General features: G+C 41.4%; 1 protein-coding gene across 4 annotated transcripts in view; it reads right to left on the minus strand.

The window, feature by feature from the left end:
* Positions 1-13,622, minus strand: part of XPO1 (exportin 1) — a 40,353-nt gene extending 26,731 nt beyond the window's left edge. The window contains exons 1-6 of one of the 4 annotated variants that reach the window (XM_074817154.1): positions 13,191-13,622; positions 12,684-12,739; positions 9,518-9,615; positions 8,797-8,928; positions 4,957-5,058; positions 976-1,048 (exon numbers count right to left, since the gene is read on the minus strand). In XM_074817154.1, coding sequence (XP_074673255.1) covers positions 976-1,048; positions 4,957-5,058; positions 8,797-8,922 — 301 coding nt within the window. In that variant the 5' untranslated portion in view covers positions 8,923-8,928; positions 9,518-9,615; positions 12,684-12,739; positions 13,191-13,622. The remainder of the gene's footprint in view (positions 1-975; positions 1,049-4,956; positions 5,059-8,796; positions 8,929-9,517; positions 9,616-12,683; positions 12,740-13,190) is intronic. The other 3 variants (XM_074817153.1, XM_074817152.1, XM_074817155.1) reach the window with 3 other exon arrangements.
* Positions 13,623-22,721: the final 9,099 nt, after the last annotated feature.

A 22,721-nucleotide genomic window follows, 5' to 3' on the forward strand; every position in this document is an offset into this window, starting at 1 on the left:
TTTACTGAGTTTCAAACCCAGCTTTTAGTAAAAAGCCAAGTATAAAATGGTGACAACATTCAATGTCAAGAATTAAAAGCAGTTTACTTAATGTTTTGAAGTCCAAGTTATCACAACTTGACAGAAGGCTACGTGCTCAAGCACTAATCCCATACCACAGAGGTACCTCCTTTTACCATAGCCAACATCCAAAATTCAACAAACATTGCAAGGAGGGAGGGAGGAAGGGAGGGAGAAAACCCAAACCACACCACTTATTTTAAGACTTTCAGATTCCTTGCAATGACAGAAGACTGGGGTTTGCCCTACACTGTACTTCAAGTTACAGCAATCTAGCTGCAGATACACTTCGGTGAATTAAAGCAGACTTTATAGCATCCCACTGCCTAAAAGAATGACCGACTGTTAACAGGTAAGATTCTGCATTTACTTAGTGTTTCTATTTTAAAATAATTACGACTGCTTATAATTTCAAAAAAGTTACATAAATGTACACATGCTACCAGATGGACCACATAGTTTACCAGAAAAGTGACAGCATGCTGGTGGGGCTGCGTACACAGCCCTGCAAGGCTGAAAAGGGCCTCCTGTGCCAAGTACAGAGAATCAAGACCTCTACCTCAAAGCCAGGAGCTCAGATCAGAAGCTTCCTAGGTTTAGACCTCTTCAGGTAAGTTTGGCCTGCAAGTCAGTACAACACTTAACCCATGATGATGTTTCCAAACTATCAGTCACACCTTTTACCTTCCCATGACATTTAGAGAATTTCAGGTGCTCACCACCCCACTGAGACCATCATCATGAAAGGGAAAGACATGGTTTCATCAGCCAGAAAAGCACAGATGGTCTTAGTACATTTCAAAAAGTTACTAGCCTCATTGTATTTGAAGATGAAAATTACTTACATGGGGACTGACAGTCTAAATCTCAGTTAATACACAAAGTTAAGAGAAAAAGACAGAAATCCCTCCCTACCTTCACACTGGTTCCTTGGAAGAATCTTCCATCTTGTTTTTATCACATTTTCCAAGATTTGCAGTCCATAATACTGAAATTGGAGAAGAACAAAATGTGAGTACATTACTGTAGGACTAACTAACTTTCAGGACTCTCACTCAATCAGACATTCACACTTAACATCTAAGACTTCAAGATTATTAAACTAATAATTTCATTAAATTATGTCTATTCACCCATTTACTGAGGTTTCATGCATATTTTTTTTTCTTGTTTTATTCTTTGCTATACTAAGTCCTGCTGTTTGATCATGCTCACACCAGGAGGGGGATGGGGGGAAAAAAAATTAATGAAAAGCCCTCTGGCAGACAATTTTGGCTATCTGGAAAAGAGAAAGTAGCAGCCAGATATGAATTTGCATCATAAATGACTGCTCATATGTTCAAGTATTAACACAACCAGGCTCCTAAAATATTTAGCAGCTTGGATGGTCTCAAGCTTCCTATCATTCCTCTAAGAGCTGGAAAAAAAAAAAAAAAAATCTTGTCTTTGCATCACATGTCCTGACACTGGCACTTTCTAAAGAAAGTATTTCCCAAACTTCACTGGTGTGTTACTTTAGGAACAGCAAGACAACCCACAGGTTTATTTAATTTCAGTACCCACCCCAATATGGCAGCTATTTCTACTATTTAAAGATGAACTTTTGTGCTCAGTCAAAGAATAATAAAAGTGTGAACAGGCTCTTGGAAATCCTTTTACCTTTCAGGAATTCCTTCCTATGTTCTTACCCGAAACCGTTACGTTTGCAAAGTAATCGGTAAGGCCAGTCCCTCTGCCCATTTGTCCCTACTGCCAACTCACAGTAACAGGGAAAGAAGTGTGTGATTATATGATTGAAAAGCTTTATTAAAGTAAAACCCCATTAGCATGAATAGACAGGAGAGAAAAAGGGACAAGAAGTTTTGCATTTACTTTATCTGCAATGGATTAGGAATTAAAAAAACATCACATCAATGCCTGAAAGGTAAACTCGAGTTTTCACAGTTAAAAGTTTGGCTGAGAATAAGAGTTCCTCTTTAAAATGGTTAGTTGTTATACAAAGTAGGATCATTAGCATTTCAACCAAAGGGATCATATAAACTTCAGTTTAAATAAAAAAACACAATGTAGACTGTCCCAAACTACATTGTATTGAAGTATTACTTTTGCCGCTCTCATCTTAACATAACCTACATCTCTCTGCTTCTCTATCTGACCCAAGTTCCCACAGGCTTCATGTGTTCATCCTGCATTTGCAAAATATTCTGTCACCTTCCAAAACCTTGGGTACCAAGAAAAACTATGCGTTAACAGAGAGTTGGCGGGATATTTTTTTCTTCATGATTAGTATCAAAAGTTTATCAACTAGATTTCAATCGGTAAATTTCATTACTTAACATAAAAGCGAAATGAAATCAAGGGAACATACATAAGGAAAACGTATGCAAACAAGCAAAATGTTTCACTTCACAGGAAGTGATTTCAGCCACTGATACAGATTTATAGACATCACCTGCAACTGATCCAGGCTGACAATACAAAACATACTTACAAAAGCTTCTAACAATATTGGAAGCATGAACACTGGTATCAGACAGTGCTAACTTCCCTGAAGTAGATCTAAACTCCAGTTAAATATCTAGATTCTACAGACGCACGTATTAATAGCCCTTGCAGATAACAGCTAGCCAAAAATGATAGTTTTGCTTCCAAACTTTTTTCCACAAGTCAACTTATTTAGCTTTTAAGACAGAATGGCAAGTCCAGTTTCATTTTACAAAAGCACTAGATAACCAAAAAAAACTTCAAATGAAAATCCTGATATAAACTAAGGACAGACCTCATCTTGATAGTCTTTCTGGCCCCCGTCCCCCCCCCTTTGCATTTCCTCTGAGTCCAAAAAAAGGACAGACACCTCTACCAATTTGCCACACCTATCCCTCATTGTCTACTCAAGTATCTAATTCAGATTCAGGTATCTGAAACTGTGAAGATTCGGCTAAGGTTTCTACTCATTCTTTTGTCAGTTCTGCCCTCTGATAGCATCTTGTTCATCTCTTCCTCAGGACTAGTAATACTCATTTTTCCTAACACTCCCATGTGAAATGAAATGGCAGCAGTAATAAAATCACCGTATACAATCTTCACCTACGCATCCTTCTTGCCATACTGTGTCTGAAGGCTTCATCAGCCTGCCTGAACACTCCCACAAGGGGCTTTTGGGGGGTTTTATTTTGGTTTTAAGCTTCATTTGATTTGATGGTTCTGATTTTGGATATTTCCCTGATAACGAGATACACCAAGCTCAAAAAAGTCACTGACAGCAATGACAAGTTTCGCCATTTGAACTATTTTAAGAGTCTTTTTTAGTCAACTATTGCCACAGAACACGCGAACACATTTAAACTGCGCATAAAATAGAAGTCTTTCAAAATTCATTTGCTCTTGGTCTGCGTATTTCTAATTGACTAATAGCAATTCACTGATCAGTTATGAAGATGAGGGACAGGCAACAACAAAGACTGAAAAAAGTATGAAATGATCCCTATGGTAGAAATTTCTATGGTACCCTTATTATTACTTATTCTATGCACCGAATCCCTTTCCCTCCCACCTCCCAAGAAACAAAAACAATTGATGAACAGAATTCAGTTAAAGGGAATCAAAAGGGTAGACCTTGTGGAGGCCTGCCGTCAAAGCCTAGCTGTGTCAGTTGCACAGGAAGACACCCCTTTTCTTCCTATTACAAGCAATCAACATAATGGAACATTATGATTAATATCAGGTAGTGTTAACAGCTTTAATTAAAGAAAAAATATGATTGCATATAAGCCAAATGTCATAGTGCATAAATTTAGCACCAAATCATTTGCAATTTATGTAAATTGAAGAATTCTTTACCTGTTGCTTTCTTTCTGTTCCTCTAATCATCTCATTTTTCACAAGACAAATTTGAGTTTTTAAAAATACTGTTGATAAATCAACTTAAACATTAGTAATGTCTGTCAGTATAAAAAGCAAAGTTTACCAGGCAAGCAAACAGGCAAACACTGTTACTTAAAGGTTAGCACTTTGAGGAAGTTCTTTAAACTGTTCTCCCCTAAACTTCAGAGAGCAATGAAAAAAATTGAAGTGTTTCACGAATACCGCCTGATTTCAGAAACCATCCAAACACGATTATTTTCTGTTCGAACACAGCGTGTATCAAGCAGAAAAACATGCATGTCACTCATTTGAGATAATAATCAAACTTAAAGACAGTGAAAACACATTTCGATCAACTTTTCGGTTCAAACTTCAGCAGTCTTAGGTAAAGCATTTAAAATTGTAGAAAAAAAAACTGAATGCTGTCCCTTTTAGTCTCTACCATGATGGATGGATTTAAAACAGCAGTACAAAGCAAATGTGTTCTGTACATTAGTAAAGACTAATCTCATACTGCATAGAGTTTGGGGTGCTTAACTTCCATGGATTGCTCAAAATCTGGGCCTAATAAGGTTTCTATTTTGTCTCCAATACACCTAGGGACAAATTCTCTCCTCAGTTACGTGCACATGGCTCTCATTATGATCAAAACCAGCCAAGCACTTATCCAAGGACAAAATGTGGCTCTAGGAGACTTTTCATTACTCAGATGTATACAGACACACACACACCCCAATCTCTGGAACTGGCATCATGCTTGTATGTGCCTTGAAAAAAAACCCCTGTATTTTCAATTTAGCTCTTCCTTTTTTTGAAACAAAAAAAAGGAGAAAGAAACTCTTGTCAATGTAAAAGGAGGTTTAAATATTTTGTCCATTTACAGTTATTGTTTAAAGCCAACTTTGGGAACAAGGCAATTAAAAAAATGTGGTTTGAATCAAGAGAGTCTGTGGCTAAAAATGAGATACCTTCCTCAAAGTTTATGAATGGAAGAAAGAGGAAAACCAAATAAATAAAAGTTAATTTGCTTACTTTGGTATTCATGTTCTGAGAGAACTCCAAAATAGTATCAACTCTTGTCCACGCATCAGGATGTTCTTTTAAATGAGTCAAGACTTCCTGTGCCATTCTTTGCTAAAAGCAAATTTGAGGAAAAATAGTATTAGATTATTTAAGAAAATATATACTGTCAGTGAAGACATTAATACATAGCACATCTTTAAATCACTTATCCAACAGTTAGGCAGAACTCAATCAGGAGCAACAAGTCCCTTAAGCCTCCTTCTGTGTGACAGTTTATTAACAACCAAACTCCAAAAACACATTGACGCATGACAGTCATTTACTTACTTCCCCCTCTTCCATACTGAACAATTCATCTAGATCAGCAGTGAACGCGTGAGACCAGCACACGTTATAGGGAAACCATACTAGGGAATGAAGTTTTCTCCCCTTCAAGAAAGTCATCTAATGAAGTTTTTTTTCAAGGGCACCCAAACGTTCTAGTTCTACTGGAAGCATTCATACAAAATGCCAGCTTTAAGTAGTATTGTACCATGCTGGAAAGTTGTTGATGTAGGAACTGTTGATTTGATTTTGAAGAACCACAGAGCAGAGCATTAGAGGCCTCCAATCCCTGCTTCCGAGGAATCCCTTGATGTATCTAACAGCTTACAAAACAGTAATAAAAACTGATTGGGGGGGGAGGAAGGGAGTTGGTCATGCTAATGGGTTTGTTCTTCCTTGGGACTGACAGTACCAATTACTGTACTAGATACAAAACCTCCTCTGAAGCAATCACACACTGTAATAGCTGAATTCATTTTAGCTACCCTTTTCAAAAGCCTAGATGGCCAAAAGTACTTTTTTAGGGAGCCAAATTACGTCAGCTCTTTCCAAAAATGCAGTGTACTGACAAATCTTGCTGCAAATTATCACCTACAAGCATCAGATGCCGTCTTACCACTAAGATGAACATTTTACCTCACAACTAACAGAACTTAGCTCACTCTTCCACTGCACTGTCAAGCCAATCCAACCGAATTACAAAGCAGTTAAAGCTTTACTTTAGGATTAACTTCAACAATTAAACTTACTACAGCTGTGCAGATTTCTAGTATGCTAGAACATACTTGAGTCTACAAGAACATACTTGAGCTAATCAACTAGTGTAAGAAAACATGTATTTTTCAGTGAGACAAACCACATCAAGACCCAAAAATCTCCATCCATATAACACGAGAAACAGACAAATGGGATTTACCAAATTAAAATTGAAAGCAACGACAGTAAAGAGCAAGGATGTCTAAAATATCTGCACAATACTGGCATCCATACTTAATATCATTGAGCATAGCGAAGCAATTCCCAGTCTGATAATGACTTTGACTAGCAAGTAAGTCCCTGTAGATTTGATATGAAGTACCACACAAATATTCCTTTTAATTCCAAAAGCAGTACAACTATATTCTCACAGCATGACATCAGATCTTTAAAAAACAAAACCAAAAACCAAACCAAAAAACCGTAAAACAGCAGCACCTTTGATGCAGTTTAGTTTAAGAGGGAAAGAACAGCTGTATTACTTCCAGGTTCAACTGGGTGTGTTTTTATATTGGCCTCATTAGCACTTCTAATACTGGTGACATATCACAGGATCAAATTTCAACACCAACAAAATATAGATGCTCCATACCCTTCTCCCAAGCACTGACAAGTTTGCTCTCATACCCACTAACCCCTTTTCTGGGCATCAATTCCAGTTGTTTCATAAAAACAGTGTAAATTAAACATTAACACTTAAGCAAGATCGAAGCATCACTGTGTTGCTGTTACCAAACAGAAAATCAGTTAGCAAATAAACCTTCTGGACACATGAAGGTCTAACAGACCAATGGAATTAAGAGTCTGGCATCAGTCCAGGTAGGCATCTATGAGTTGTCTGAAGTCTCCTTAATCATGTGTTGCCCAGGGGTGGGGTTGGGGACAGTCTTTCTTTTCAGAGAAGTATACCAAAAAAGCCAAGAGAAACAAATGTCTAGGACAGAAAAAAAGCTTCTTCCTTGCCTATTATAGATCAGCAAATAGGAGTTTTACAAGCAGCAATAAGAATTAAGCAGGAGGAGGAGGCAGGTGAATCTGAAAGCAAGTTCCACATGGGCCATGCAGGCTGCACTCTAGACCTTTTTTTACCCTAACATTACCCTAATCTATTCCAGAAAAAACACTGTTATTCTCCCAATTTTAACATTTAGTTTCTTCAACTTCTATTATTCCTGTCACCTTCTAAGACATGATTTGAGCTTCACAGAGAAGCATTTTTTTCCTACATGAGCTTTTCAACTCCTTGGAAAAGGCAAGAGCTCACAGACCCACTGAAATATATCTCTACCTTCAGAAACGTACTAAAACAGAAAATCAAATTTTCAATCAAATAACACATATTAGTACATGTCCTTAAAAGAAGCTTATATTGTAATTTTCTGTTGCCAGTTAAGATGAATTTTTGCTTCTTATTGCATGAATTTTCTAAATACCAGAGACTATACCCAGCTGATTTAAGTGAAGCAACTTCTCACAATACCAGAACAACTGCAATTTTATCACTGGATTTAGTGTCAATCTCTATTCTCCTTGTAAACCTTCCCAACTTCTGAAACTCCATTCAATCCAAGCAATACTATAAGCACCATCTATTTTGCAAGGCAGTACAGTAAACAAACACATCACTTACAAAACAAGCACTCAGAAGTCCATACTTTTAAGGCAAAGCTACAAGCAGTTTTCTGTCATATGATCATTTGAAAAACTACAGCTAGGAACTATTTGAATTTAGAAAACTCCAAATGCAAATATTTAAAAAAACAGCAAGGTATTTCAGAACCTGCAGGAATTCACATAGTAAGCCTTACAAAAGTTTTTTGGTTTGTTGGGGGTGTTTTTGTTTTTTAGAGATATATAAAACTAGTATAAGCAAGTATGTTATTTGTTCTAACAGACAGAAGGAATAGAACAGCATCAGCTACTTTGTCTCATTTGAGTTCTCTTGTTGCTGTTGTGCAAGTGTATCTTAGTAAGAGATGCCTGACAGTGAAACTCCCAATTTGTTAAGCATGAATGATTAAAATTTGCCAGAAGAGGAACTAAGACAACACCCTGGTAGCAATACCTGCTTTCAACATTTAAGTCTTATTTCCAGAGTAGTTCAAGAAACAGATAAAAATCAAAACAAGACTCGCTTTCAAGACAATCTATCCCAACACACAAATGCTCACGTTCCCCCCAGTTTCAACTTAGACTTCAGAGTCTGCACTAAGTCCAATGAAAAGAGTGCAAGAACCACCTATGCAGGCAAATAGGAATGGGCAAAAAACTAAACAGAACAAGAGACAAACTCTTGTCTTAAATGCGTGTGACATGCTGCTTTACAAGTACAAATACAGTAACAACACCATTAATATTTTTCTTTTAAATACAATACGTCAGCGAGACCAACATTGAATTTACAGCTTTGCAATCCTGTCTATGATAATAAGTAACAGGTAACTCAGACCTTCCTGAAGAACTAAGTCAGAGAGGGCAAGCTGCAAGCAGAAGCACCCTTACCAAACTGTACTTGTGTATACCTTTCAACAGCAGAAATGCTAGAAGTGAACACAGACTAAACTAACATTTTTCCAAGTGATATTACAATGTTCATTACATGAGACCTGCCTTGAAATCCAAGCACGTGAAATACCAGTGATGCTCCAGTCACTAGCAGAGTAAACTCACTAATATTACTGATTGTTATTGAAGTGAATTAATTTTACTCAACCGCTTCGTTGTAAGGTTAAACACAGTCAATAAACGTAGGTTCCAAGTCCACATTACCTGTGCGCCTTCTCCATGGTACAAGCAGTTCACCACATTGTCCAAGAGATTGATATCCAGTTTCTGGTTAAAATCCAGCAGCTGACGAGCTGCATGGTCTGCTAACATTGTCATAATTGCTGGCATAGATTACTGCAAAATAAGTAAAAAATTGATCAATTAATAAGAAATTACTATCAGACTTAGTTGTAAAGCAAGTGCTTCAACTTAAGCATCTCATTTGAATGATATGAGCTATGTTCACAGCGCTAAACAGCACTCAACACAACTCTCCTTCAGTTGTCGAGCAAGTAGCAGGACAAACTCCCTCTGAAAAATTCACACAGCACTACCCTAGCCAAATTCTCAGGGTCTTCAGCAGGTGTAACACATAATCAGTCTGACTAGTCAATGGCCTGTATTATCAGCAAGCTAAAACTTATTTCAAAGCAGGTATCCACTCCTACCAGTCCCTAAACACGTGTAAACCAATAAGTTTGCTAGTAGAAACACCTGGTATCATTACAACCAAAACCTGCACTAGCAATCCCAGTCAAATGTTGAGTTTCCCAGGTCAACAAGCACATTTAGAAGATCAGTTCCAACAGCTTTTAAACAATTGGTTACGGAACTGAAACGTGATCTACATACACAGCAAGAAGTTAGCCAGAGGGCATTTTTCAAATACTTGGGGGAAAAAAAAAACAACTTATAAGTTAACTACATACAAGTAAAAAATTACCATTGAAACTATGCTGACTGTCTGAAGGCACTCTGAGAGGATGAAGGGGAGGATTAAGTCAGCAGGTTACTCCATGTACCAGGTGAGATCACTTCAAACTGAAATGGAATTCTACTGGAAGTTTCAGGTCCCATAAAACCAGCGACACATGCATTAACTCTTTCTCCTAGATATAGCAGCCTCTATATTATGCAAACGAAGTCAGGTGGGGTGTGTGTGATTGTGGGCATGCATCTAAGATGCTTACCAGCCAGAGACTGGTACAAGATAAAGGCAATTGTGAAAAGCAAGAAAATAAGCCAGGAACCACAGAATTGTGGATGGCAAACTATACTCTAACCTTCTCACACCATCCCCCCATGTTGGAAATACCTGATCAAGTTTACTGCCCTCTTCTCACAGTCACCGGTTGCTGTAACGCTTAGTCCTTCCCTCTCCTCTACAGCAGCTCTCCTGCCATTCACCCTCCTTCTCAGAATCTTCCATAAAGCTACAAATCTCATATTAAACCGCTCACTTGAGAAGTAGCCAGAAATCTGGACAGCTGCAAGATCCCTCAGAAAGTTACTAGAGCTATCTCTGTACTCAGAAAGATATAATCTGAAACTCTTCCAGCAACACCCCCCATACATCCCGCCAACCCACTCCTTAGAGTAAGCTAGAAGTCAGGTCTGCTCTTAATAAATAACTTCATGTGTAAATAAGAATTTGTTTTATGCATTATATATTTAAGTCATAATCAAAAGCGAAGAGCAAGACAAACCTGTGCCTCAACCCAAGTAATTACTAATTAAGTGAAAGTCCTACAGTAGCATAAAGACAAGGAAAATCTTTTGTTTAGAAATGCCTATTTGCAAGTAGCATCAAGCAATTTTGTTTATTTCTATACAGGAAGATATTAACTTCAAAAAACCCGAGTATTTTAATTATATTTTGAAGTAAAAAAAAAATCATTTTGTTAGTATTACTACACCAACAAATCATTTTGGGGGCTCCATCTCAACACCCAGTCAGCCTTTTTACAACATCTACCTGGAAAAACAGAAGGAAATGAAATAGAAACCAGAATAAAACTCACACTTCACATCTGTCCTTCTCCCCCCCCCCCCTTAAGTTTTCAAAATTGCAATGTGAAGCACAGAAGCAAGAAACAAAACAGCAGGGAACACTGATTTATTCTTTTAACTCAGAAGGACACTTGAAAATTTCATCTCGCTGAGGGTCACCAAGCAGCACTACTCGAAGGAAACTGCACCAATTAATACGCTCTTCAGCTTAGGGCAGTTAATACTTCCAGCAGACACGCATGCTTTCAGGCACGCCCCTTTTTGTTCACATCTGGCCTCCATGGCTGAAGCGTGAGCCGGGAAAGCGGTTTTCAAACTACAATAAATGTCGTAAATCAGTCGTTTCTCAGGTAGGGCCATTCAGTTCGGATTTAAGCCTCTTTCGGTGGTTTTTACGCAGCCCTAAGAGCACAAACGAGGGGCCACGTGACCAAGAGAAGTTATTAACCACATGGAAGCAGAAAGGAAATGTTTTGAATAGGGCCCTTTGCCACTCCCAGCATTATCTTCAAAATGACCTACCTACTCACAAACTGAAATACAGAAATGGCGGCTTTGTGGTCAATACCAACTGCAATCAACTCGATTTCCTACTCCTAACAGCCTACCCACATGAAGCTTATAATCTTTAATTTACTGTATTCCTATACTATTTTCCCCATCATGCCTGAACCCCGGAACAGGTTTAAACCTCAGCTAGAAAACCCACCACTAATCGATTCGTCAACCCTGCCAATAAACGGGGAAACAGAAACAAAAGAAGAGAAAAAGTTTTAAAAAAAAATATCTGAACTACAACATAGCAAGAATCTGACATCTACCGAAGGTCAAAAGAACTGCATTTACAGCACTGTTTACATAGTTATCCCAACTCTCGATGACCCTGGACCTTTAAGTTTAACACAATAGTTCGTTTATTATGATATACCTGGTTCATATAGTGCACAAGAATAAAATCATACATTTTAATAGTAAGAAACGTTGAGTATTCACAATGAACCCTAGAGCACCTTCAACCCAGCTACTTAAAGCTCATTAGGGGCAGCGATTAAAAGAAAAAAAACCAACAATGTAACACCCTGGGAGAATCACTCTGCCCCAATCCTAGGCATGCAATTCCGCTACCGAACGCGAGCGAATGACCGCCCCACTACCCTCTTCCAACGAATTAGTTGCATCACTTGTAAATTCCTCCAGCTGCACGTTATCAAACGGAGCACATCACAACCGCCTTACACTCAACGCACCCGTCACGACCCCCTTCCCTCACACACGCGGCTCCGCGTCCGAGATTAAATCATCACCTGCCCGACACCTTCAGAACATTCATTTTTCGGCACGGAGATCACTCACCCCCCCACCGAAGCGCGGCGGCCTTCCCCTGCTCCCGCCGCTCGGCCGCGCTGCTTCCTCCCCCCCCAGCCCACCCCCCCCACACCTTCCCCGCTTCGGGCAGCGCCCCGGCTCGGGGCGGGGGGTGGCGAGAAGGGCTGCGGCGGCGGCGGAGCCCCGGGCAGGCGGGCCGGGGCCCTGCGGAGCGCGGCGGGCCCGCGGCGGCGCAGCCCCTCCCTCCTCTCCCTCCCTCGGCTCCAGCCCTGCGCTCTATACAGGGGCCCCCACGTGATGCAGGCGGACGTTTCAATACTGCTGCACAGACACACAAAAATATTTCTGGAAACTTCCACTCCTAATAATTTACAGATTAGGGCCCTAGTTTTGCCCGTACGCGATCCCCACCCCTCCCCCAGCCCGCTCGGCCCCCTCGTAACGAGGAGGAAGGGGGAAAGGGGAAAACAGGAGGGGGGGGAGGGCCCCCGCCCTGCGCCCCGGCCCCGCTGCCTCCCTCCCGGGCCTAGGATGCTTCTACCCCAAACCTCATTTTCAACACATCCCCCCCGCCCCTCAGGGTTTCTCCTCGCGAGCCCATTACGCCTTTCCTTCCCCAGCGAAGACTTTGCGCCCTCCGTACAGGCACACGCACGGCCATACCCCCCCCGCCGCCCCAACACACACCCCCCTTCTTCCCACTTGCCCCCCACCGCGTTTTCTCATCGCAACACCCTCCCCCCCTCCTCCCCGCAGCCTGAGCACTTACTTACCTAGGTGTTTCTTACAGCCTCTTCCTTCAAAAAGTAGGGGTGGGTGAGCGAAGTTTCTAACCACACGCCGAAAAAAAATGAAAATAAACACCACCAAAAATAACCCTCCACCCCCCCCCGCCCCGAAAGAAAAAAAAAAAAAACACAACACAACAAAAAACCCGAAGAGGGGTAAAGACGAGCGCACCCTCCTCCCGGTCGGGTCTGTATTACCAGCGCCACTCCTCTCCTCCCCACACTACCCCCTCGCAAGCGTGCTCCGGCCTGACTGCACTAGAGGCGCCCAGCCGAAGCCCGCGGCCCCCGGGCGGGCGCTGCCCTCAGCGCACGGCTCCGCGCTTTCCCCTCAGCCCCGGAGCAAGGCCGCCCGCCGCCGGGCGAGCAGAAAGCGGGCCGCGCTTCCCTCCTCTCGCTCGGGGAGCTGCAGCAAGGGGGGTGGCGCGGGGCTCCGGCCTCCCAAGGCCCCTGGTAAGGGGGAGGTGGGGGGGGAGAGAGGGAAACTTCTACCTTCCTCGTGGCCCTGGCTGCTCCAGCTCCGGCTCGGCGGGGCCCTGGCTCTCTCTCTGCCGCGTCGCTGGCTGCCCAGGCCCGGGCCCGTGCGGCTGAGTCTCTCGCTACTCCCGCTGCTGCCGCCCTCCCCTCGGCCTGGCCGGCGCTCAGTTCTCCCCCATTCCCACCCCCCCCCGGGCTCGCACTAAACTTTGCCCCCTCAGCTGCGCCGGCGGTTCCCCCTGCGGGCTGCCCTAGGAGCGGGTCGCACGCACGGCGGCGGAGACAGCGGTGGTAGCAAGGACTGAGCGCGGCGCGTCTCCCCCTCCTAATGCCACAGACTCGGAACCGGCTCAAACCGGTTCAGACTGGGAGATTCCATCTCGGTTTAGTTTTCAGCCCATGGCGCCGCGGAGCGTTTGGAAACCTCGGGCCTCCGCCCAGCCGACGCTCCCATTGGTCCCGGGTGATGCCGCCGCGCAAGCGGCCTCCTCGCCTATTGGGCGGAAGGTCTGTCACTCTTCCGCGCGCCACGGAGGGGCGGAGGGAGCGAGCAGCCGCCGAAGGGCGGGGGGGTGGGGGGGGATAAGAGCGAGGGGATCCGCCCCCTTTCCGGCAGCATTTTGCGCGCGAGGGGGGGAGCGCGGGGGGCGGGATTCTGCTGGCTGATAGGCCGAGGCGAGGTGTCACTCAAAGATGGCCCCGCCTTCGGTTCACAAAGCGCGGGCGCAGGGCCCGCTGCCTTCTGGTTGGGCGGCAGCTCGGCGTGACGCGTGCGGCGGAGCGCGGTTTTTGAGGCGGCTGAGGGGCAGAGCGCGCGTGCGGTGGGGGGGGCAGGCGGCGGCTGTTGGGAACTGGGGTTTTGTGCCATAGAGGGAAACGACAGGTCACGGTTCTTGAAAAGAAAAGAGGTTTTTCCTCCTCTTGGGAGGGCTGGCGTTCCTCTAGTGTTGAGGCGGTGTTTCTGTGAGAGCGTAGCGATGAGGGGTGCGATGCGACCCTGTGTGAGGGGCCGTGTGGGTCTGTGTGGTGATGGCGGGCATTACCTCACGGGTCTTCTCTGGAGCGGGGTGGGCGTCAGTGAGGTGATTGGTGAACCTGCAGATGGGGCGCTGCTTTGGTGTCCTCAGGGCGGCAGGCAGTGAAATGCTCGGCTGTAAGGAGGGGGCTGTGTGGGCAGGTGGGGCAACGGTGAGGGGTGGGTGTTGGCTTATCCCTTGCCCAGATAGTCCTGTTTCTTCTGCCAAGGCCTGGCCATGTTGAAAGGGTGGTGTGTGTTTTTTCTCCTATTCTAAACCAAAACATTTCGCTAACTTTTTTTTTGTCTTTTTAGTTTTGCTAAACATTTCATACTGAGAATAAATTAGGCCAGGTCTAAAGCTCCCAAGCAAGTCTTAGAGAGTGCCTCTGATAGCTTTTATGGTAACATTATGTTCGTGGGGTACTCAGCTTGCTGCAGCACCTGTGCTCCTCGGTCTTTTGCAGCTGCCTCCCACGGTGTGGTTCAGGCAAGGTTGATATGCCCCCAGATAAATCTTGAACTGTGTGAGGAATGCTCGTCTACCAGATGTGATGAGGGGTGATCTCAGGGCAGAGACTGGCTTTTAACTGGTGGCGCAAACTCAACAGGCTCTGGCTGTGAGTCTTACTGCTACCTGAAGGAGCAGAAGAACGTGCTTACCAACTTTCATAGGGAAAAACTCTGAAGCAGTGAAGGTATTCAGTACCTGTGTATGCATTTCTTCACAACTTTATCCCTTTATTTGAAGAAATAATAGCTATAGAAATCTTAAAAAATAATTCATTTCTGTGAGGAGGATAACATGAAGTATTTAAATGTCCTGCTCAGAACAAGCTTTGCAGTTTTCATCATGTAGTCTGAAGCAAAACTTTCCCTTTGATAATGATTTTGGGACAGCAATACACGGTCAGAGAAACTTGTTAGAGAAGTGATACTTTTGAGTCGTAGAATGCCATGTACTCTTGGTGGTATCCAAAGGAAACTTGTTCTGTAGCACTGTGCCATGGTGTTCACCTGTTTATGGCCAGGTGTATGGGAGGGAAGCTTATGCTTAAGCTCTTTTGCACAGTTTAAAAGAAAAAAATTATGCTTTCTTATATGTGTTCAGCTGGAGACTTCACAAAGTCTATCCTTTCAGAAATGCTGACTTTTGCTCCCAAAACCAGAGTCCTTTTACATTGTCCTCATCTCTTCCCTGAACTGAAAAACTAAGCCTGCAGTTGTCTTTGAGAAACTGGGCAAAATGTTAACTTCTTCTGTGGGATTTTAAGGAGTGTTGTGAGGGGTTTTTGTTAGCTTTTTTCAAGATGGAAGACCAGCAAAGATATGGAAATTCTAATACTGGTTTGGAAAAGTTTTAATTTGTCCTTTGGACTACTCCAGAGTAGTCAGTGGGATATACAGAGGTTAATTTTTGATACCAATATTGTTCACCAAACTACTTTGTTAGACTGTGAAGTATATCAAGCTGTGAAATGAAATGGTGCTAATAGAAGTTAATAGGCTAGCATGACAAAACCAATCCCTTTAATTGCTGACTGTTGAGTTATTTAAAGTAGAAGTTACAGAAATGAATTGGAAAATGGAGAGACATAGTAAGATCTGTGCTCCTATATCAACATGTGTAATTTCTTTATCAATTATGATTTTAAGTGGTCTGCCCTGGTAGTTGTCTGAGTTCCCAGCATGTGAAATATAAGCCTCTCAGTTACTGTTTGTTTTTTGTCTAGAGGCATAAGAAGCTTTTGGTTGAACCGGCTAGGGTAAGTTCTCTGTGGCTTTGTTAAAAACCTGTAGCAGAACTGAATGGAGTGAGTATAGAAAAATACTCTGCCATAGTGTGCTTGGGATAATAATGAACAGGGTGAGACACCTGGGGGGGGGGGAAAATCTGGAAAATGGCTTTGGGATCATGCTATAAGCTGTGACTGCAAACATGAAGTGTTCAGTAACGTTAGAATGATTAGTTGTTCAAGCTGCCTACGTCTTCCTTATTTTCTTTTTCTACTTTTTTATTTATAAGGGGTTTTTTGTTGGCAAAAACATTTCAGTGTTTGTTTTCTTAAGCTGAAGGATAATTACAGCACCAGCTTAATAAAGCTTTTTCTTGAGTTTTTCTACATGAATGTTGAAGTTTGATCAGAGAACATTGGTAACCTTAGCGGAACAATTTATTCTCTACAGCTTATGTAATTTTCATTGCATTGTAGACAATAACTATGTATATAATGTTTTGGATTCTTGCTGGCAGTATCTTAAAGCTTACCTTTAAATAAAGCTTCATGCTTCTTTACAAATCAATTAGCTTCTACAGAAGAGTTCAAGGTGTTTAAGTGGGAGCTAACCCTTTCAACTAGGAGTCTATCAACAGGTTTATGTATATTCATGCTGGGAGCTTACTCCTTTATGTTAAATGAGCTAAGCTACTAGCTCTGCCATACTATGTGAAATTATGAAATTGCAAAGTATATGTTGTAGTTCAGAATTGAACTGAGGCGTGATACCCTCTCAGGAGGTTATTTGTTCCCCAGTGCATTGGGTTTTAGCTGAAGCTGCTTTTGAGATCTCAGTCCAAAAAAGGAGAACATTTTGCATAATTAATACTAGATATTGAGCAATAATGTGATGCATTTCTTGTTTGAACAGGGACTTCCTCACTGGTAGACAATCACCAGTCTGTCAAAACGAAATCAATAAATCAAAGTTTAGCCTAGAAACACCAGGCTCCTTTTATATAGGAAGACTGGCTTCAGTATAGTTGCCTTCCCTAATAATAACACTGTAGGACACTGGGCATGATCATGCAGAAAATCAACTGGTAGAAATAAAGATCACAGCTAAATTACCATTGGCATGAACATTGGCTTGTATCCTAGCAGAAAGAAACTGGACAGTCAGGGGCTGTGCTGTTGCTACTAAGTCACAAAAAGGAAACTTGTGTCTTTTTGAAGTCTTTCTGTTAGCTTTCTACCTTAACAGATAGTGTGGTTTTGGCCATGGAACGTGGGCTGGGCTCAAAAACTGTGTTTTCTCCATATGATTTTTTTAATCTGTTCCTTCTGTGAAGTGTAACAACTTAAGGTTAGGCTCCTTCTGTGCTAATCCTTAAGAGATTTCTAGCACTATGCAAATCATAACATACTTCAATAAATAAACTATAATTACATGTACTTAAACTGTTCTGATAACTATGGTTTGTGACTGCCCTACAAGTTCTAAAAGTGCTGTGGGGATTCCAGTTCCTCAGTCTTCATTTTGTGGGTTTGTGTTATGTGGTTTCTTTGCATACAATTCTGGGATGGTTGGGGAAATAATGCTTATATCCAAATACGCATTTATGTTTTGTGCAGAAGCTGAGGAGATTGAAGACCATGTGGTACCAAATTAGGTCCTGTGTGGTATATTACTGGAGAAGTAGCCATGGCACCAGGAGAGTCATGGGGCAGGAGGAGGTGTGATGGAAAGTTGTGTATCATCGGAGGTCACCTCAGTTCAAGAAGGTGTTAGCAGAAGCTTTGTGACCCATGTTTATGTGATGTCTCTGTAGTTAGTAAGTACACAAATTGTGACTTATTTCGCTCTGTAAATGGAAACTGTAACTTTGAGACTTTTTTCTGACAAGCAACAGTTGTCTTAAAGCAGTCACAGCACAGGGCTGCTTGTTTGTTGTTTTTTTCCTGTACTTAATTCATAAACCAAATCTCCTGGCAAGATTTTTGCAGCATTCAAGGATTTGAAGAGCTGGAATGTGAACACTAGTTTTTTTTATCATGTGTAAAAGTAAGTGCATCCTGTAACATCTCTGTCATGATGGTAGCAAAGTGCTTTGTTTAACTTGTTTCTCTTGCTCTGGTGGATTGGCTGGTGTAAGAATTACCAAATCTGTCATTTTTGCAGTGTGATTTATAATTGAAGATAGCTTTGTAGTTGATGGGATTGAATTTGAAAGTGATTCAGATAGAATGGGTAGACATAGCAAGCTGTTGATGGGTTAAAAACAGAGCTGTAACTCTAGCACTTAGAATAAACAGTGTCTCTATGTGTGTTTTGATGTTCTAGCTAGTCCTGGTGTTCAAAACAAACTGATCTAAGAGACCAAAAAGTCAGGGTTTTTTTTAACCCCTTCGGCTTACACTGAAGATTCACTTGTCTTTATTCTTTTTTTTGTTTTTTGGTTGGGGTTTTTTTTGTGCAGGAGAAAAGTGTAAATCCTTGAAATTGGTTTGTTAAACTGAATGTTAACTATTTCTGTTTAAGACAGAAGGGCAGATGCAGTTTTTCACATTTTCAACAGGTGTTGGTAATGCCCCAGAATCAAATGTGTTTTTAATAAATTGCAATAGTAACAAACACAATGGGGTTTAGTTGTTTGTGAGTTTGCTAGTTAAATTCTGTGCTTGAGCAGAGCGATAGGTCCTAGCTCTTCTGTAGTAGGAAGCTATATCACTGGCTCCGCTTATCTCAAATAACATATTTTAATCTTTTTTAGAAATGGCCCTCTTATCTTTATGCAAGCCATGGCTGAACATGCTGTACTATGAGGAAATAGAATGCTTCTCATCTCTCTTCCATAAAGAGCTAGGTAAAGACTGGTTCAGAAACTGAGGACAGTCGTGTAAAAAGCAGCTCTTTTAACAGGATGAGTATATCTGGATCTCAACTTTTCTGACACACATACTATTGGTAGTTGTTGTAAGCTTATGCTCGCTGTTTTGTTACCACTGTTCCCTGTCTGTTGGCTCCTTTATTAGATGTTCAGTCTGGTATTTAGGCCTTGCTGAAATCAATAGGAAAATTTGCTTGGGTTTCAGGTCAGCTGTGTGCCCTGGTAGTGATAAAAGCTAACTGCATACTAGGCTGTATCAGCAGGAGCATAACCAGTAGATCAAGTGAAGTGATTACTCCTCTCTACTTTGCACTAATTAGCTGCATCTGGAACACCATGCTTGGTTTTTGGTACATCAGTACAAGAAAGATGTTGAAACTCTGTGTGAGGTTAGCTACAAGGTGGAGGAGAGACTGAGGGAGCTGGACTTCTTCACCCTAGAAGAGAGATGGGTGAGGGGAGACCTAATAGCAGCCCCCTGTACCTAAGTTGAGCTTACCAGAAAGAGTGAGCATTATTGAGAGTGTGGTGGGACACCAAGAGACATAAATTGAAGTACTCTCTCCTACTGGAGCTGAGGAGGCTGTTTTCCACTGTCGAAATAATGAAGAGCAACAAAGCCATGAGCAGCTTGGTGTGAATTCAGTGTTGATCCTACCTTCAGTAGGATGTTGGACAAGAAATGTCCTACTGGCCCTTCCCACCTGAGTGATTTAGAGAAAATTTGGAAGCTGTATATTAGCGCATAGAATTCTTCACTAATATTTTTGTATGTGAAAATGTTGCTTACCTCTGATGTCTTTGAACACCATTTAACTCCTGATGGAATCAAATTATTTTCTTCATCTGACATACATCACTAACCTTTATTTTAATAAATACTGTCAGGAATGATTTTTGGCCTATGAAATGCATGCTGAAATGTTTAGCTGTCTTGTACCCTACAACTACATATTATATCATGGAGCCATATTGGAAAAGTGTTTACGGATCTAATATTCTGATCTCTCCCGCTCATTCAAACCTTTGTTACTTTACTGCCTCTGAAATTTGGGTCCTCTGAGCTGATTTTTTTTTCCCAGTGTGGATGAATGTATGCCAGTATCACTGGTACTACTTCCTAGGCAGAGGAAGAAATTAATCAAGTTGGAAACTGATAAGAATATGGAGGCTTAGTTTTCCTTTGCGAAAGGAAAAACTGAAGTGTGTGAAAGTAATCCTGTGTAACATCATACAACCATCTCTTTAGAGACTTCAAGGAGCTATTTTCTACCTTTTCTGAGGAAGTCTTAGCTTTACATGAAAACCACGAACCCAAGGGGGGAATGGAAATTACATGGGCAGAATTAAGTAAATGAGCTTTGTTCTTCACAAGGGCCCTACAATTTGTGGTACTTAATATATTGTGAATGCTGGTCTAATCCCTGCACATGCTGTTCGTGAGTGATGGGATGGGCCACTGTAGTCTGACATTGTCACAAAATAAAGATTAGGTGGATGGGCAAGTAGTGCTTATTAGCTTTCACCCTGAACCTAGAGAGCTATGTAGTGCTCTTCCTTCCTTTTATCTTATATGAAAAAAGTTTTTTTACTATTGAAAGCTTTTGGGATTTTTGAACACCATTCCTATAAATTTTCTTTAGCAGTTTAGCAGAAGATCTTTGTTAGCTATGGTTCATTTGGTCTCCTGAGGCTTTTCAGAAGCAGGACTATTTTCTTGGGTGCTGTACTAGCACCAGGTGGTGTGCACCTAGGAAAGCTGATGTTCTGGAAGGAGGAGTTGTCATACAAATAAGAGAAAAACATCAAGTTAGTGTCGTAATTTCTCTACTGGGTGAAGTAGGATTAGTAAACAGAAAGACCAGGGAAGGGAGGAAAAAAAGACAACGGAGAAGAGAAGGCAGGTATTGAGTGAGGCTGAAGTGAAGGGAATGAGGCATTCAGAGGAAATTGCTAGCTGTAAATTTCTGAGGATGTCTGGGCAACACACAACTAAAACAATCTGTTAGTGTTATGAGTGTCATTGTAAACAGCTTCAGCCTCTACCTCATTCTTCAGTCAAGGTCTGTTCCCCAAAGCATTTGTTTGTGGGGGTGTGTTAATGGCTGCAGAGTTTTCACTTTACCATGTCGTGTCCATTGTAAAAGCTTTCTCCTGAAAGCAGGGACAGATGCCTTGTGGTTCCCATTTTCTCATGCAGCTGTCCAACTTAGTTGTGGGATTATTGACGTGATAGGACCAGGAAATGTGTTTGGCTAATGAAAGGAATGTAGAGAACTTGTTCTGTCCTTACACTCTTACTTCATGTCATTATAGAAATGGCAGGACTAATCCTGCTGAAGCATCCCTCTTGAGCACCTGCTGTTGTTAATTTTTTTATTATGTTTTTTCTTCTGGGATTGCTTCTGATGTACATATCTTATTCTACAGTGTCGTTTGTTTGACTCTACCTTTACGAAGTTTGGCCAAAAGAATTTTGCATTTAGTTTAATTTATTCTTGTATGGAAGAAAGCAAGTTGTCTCATTCTATGATTGTCCCAGATCAGTGATTTCAGAGAGGCTGTAATAAGAACAGTAATGGAATTTGCAGATGATCTTAAGTTAGGTGATACACTGAGTAGGAAGAAACGATACAACATAATCTAAAAATCTTGGAAACAGGAAATTGAATGTAACTGAGTAGAGAGAGGAAAAAATTGATGTGTCCTTGGAAAAAATGAGTAGTTTGGTACAAGGGAAAACTTGGAAAGCAGTAATAGCTGAGGGAGAAAGTGGCGAGCAAATTAGATATGCCATTGCTCAGTGACAGGGCAAAGAAAAGGACAATATAATTAGGGAGTATCTGTGAGCATCACTTTGAACAGCAGCAGGGTAGTGGCTGCCTTAAAGTAATTTTGAGACCACTTGTAGAATATTGTAGCTAAGCCTGGGTATATCATTATCAGTATGTTGTAAACAGATGGGCACGATTTTGGGGATGATCAGTAATTAGCACTTAGGAAGAGAGAGTAAAGGTATGAAATCTGTAAAACATGACTGAGGAAAAACCAGGTGGGGACATACTAATAAATTTCCTGAAACTATGAACTGTAAACACTATTGATGAAGATTTTAAGATATTTAAAATAACTGCAAATGATTAGTCATTAAACTTAAAACTGTAAAGTAACTTTTCACAGCATGTACAAATCCATGAAAAACGGATTCTAAGAAGGAACCAAACAGAACACTGGAAAAAAACACCATATATTTCAAGGGAGATACTGTCCATCTGCAGTCTAAGACATAATCTTTGTGGTGTTTCACTGATAATGGAATTGTTTTGCTGGCAAATCTTGCTTGTCATATTCATGTGAGTAGTGCTGATGCCTGAATGTGGTCAGAAGGCAAAGGGAAAGATAAGAACCTTTCCCCCTTCCCCCAGTTAAGTCCTTCAAATAAGTGAGTTTACAAAATTTTTACTGAAAACCTTTAAAATGGAACTTGCTATGTAAATAAGTGAACACAGTGAGATAGATAGATGTGTCATGCAAAAGGAATATTTCTCTGTAGTAATACTCAGTAACTGAAGAGAAATAACTCTAAACTGTCCAAGTTCTTCAAGAACTACTAAACTGTAATAAACCTTACCTGAAATTTTAACAGGTTAAGCTGTATGAATGACTTTATCTACAGCTGCAAACCATGTTAAAAAAAAAGATGTTAAGTCTGAGGTGTTTGTCCAGAAAAGAGCTGTTCTGCTAACACAGTGACTAATATAAAGCCATGTTCAAATCTTGCAAGGAGGTGAACCCAAAGTTTGTTACGCTTCTGTTAAACCCCATCTGGTAAGATTTGAAACATTCACTAGTTCTAAAAGTGGGGTTTTTTTGGCTTATCTGCTTTTGAATTATTTCTTAGCCCTGTTTTTTGGTCTAATCT

Source organism: Strix aluco, chromosome 3 (assembly GCF_031877795.1).
Source record: "Strix aluco isolate bStrAlu1 chromosome 3, bStrAlu1.hap1, whole genome shotgun sequence".
NCBI lineage: Eukaryota > Metazoa > Chordata > Aves > Strigiformes > Strigidae > Strix > Strix aluco.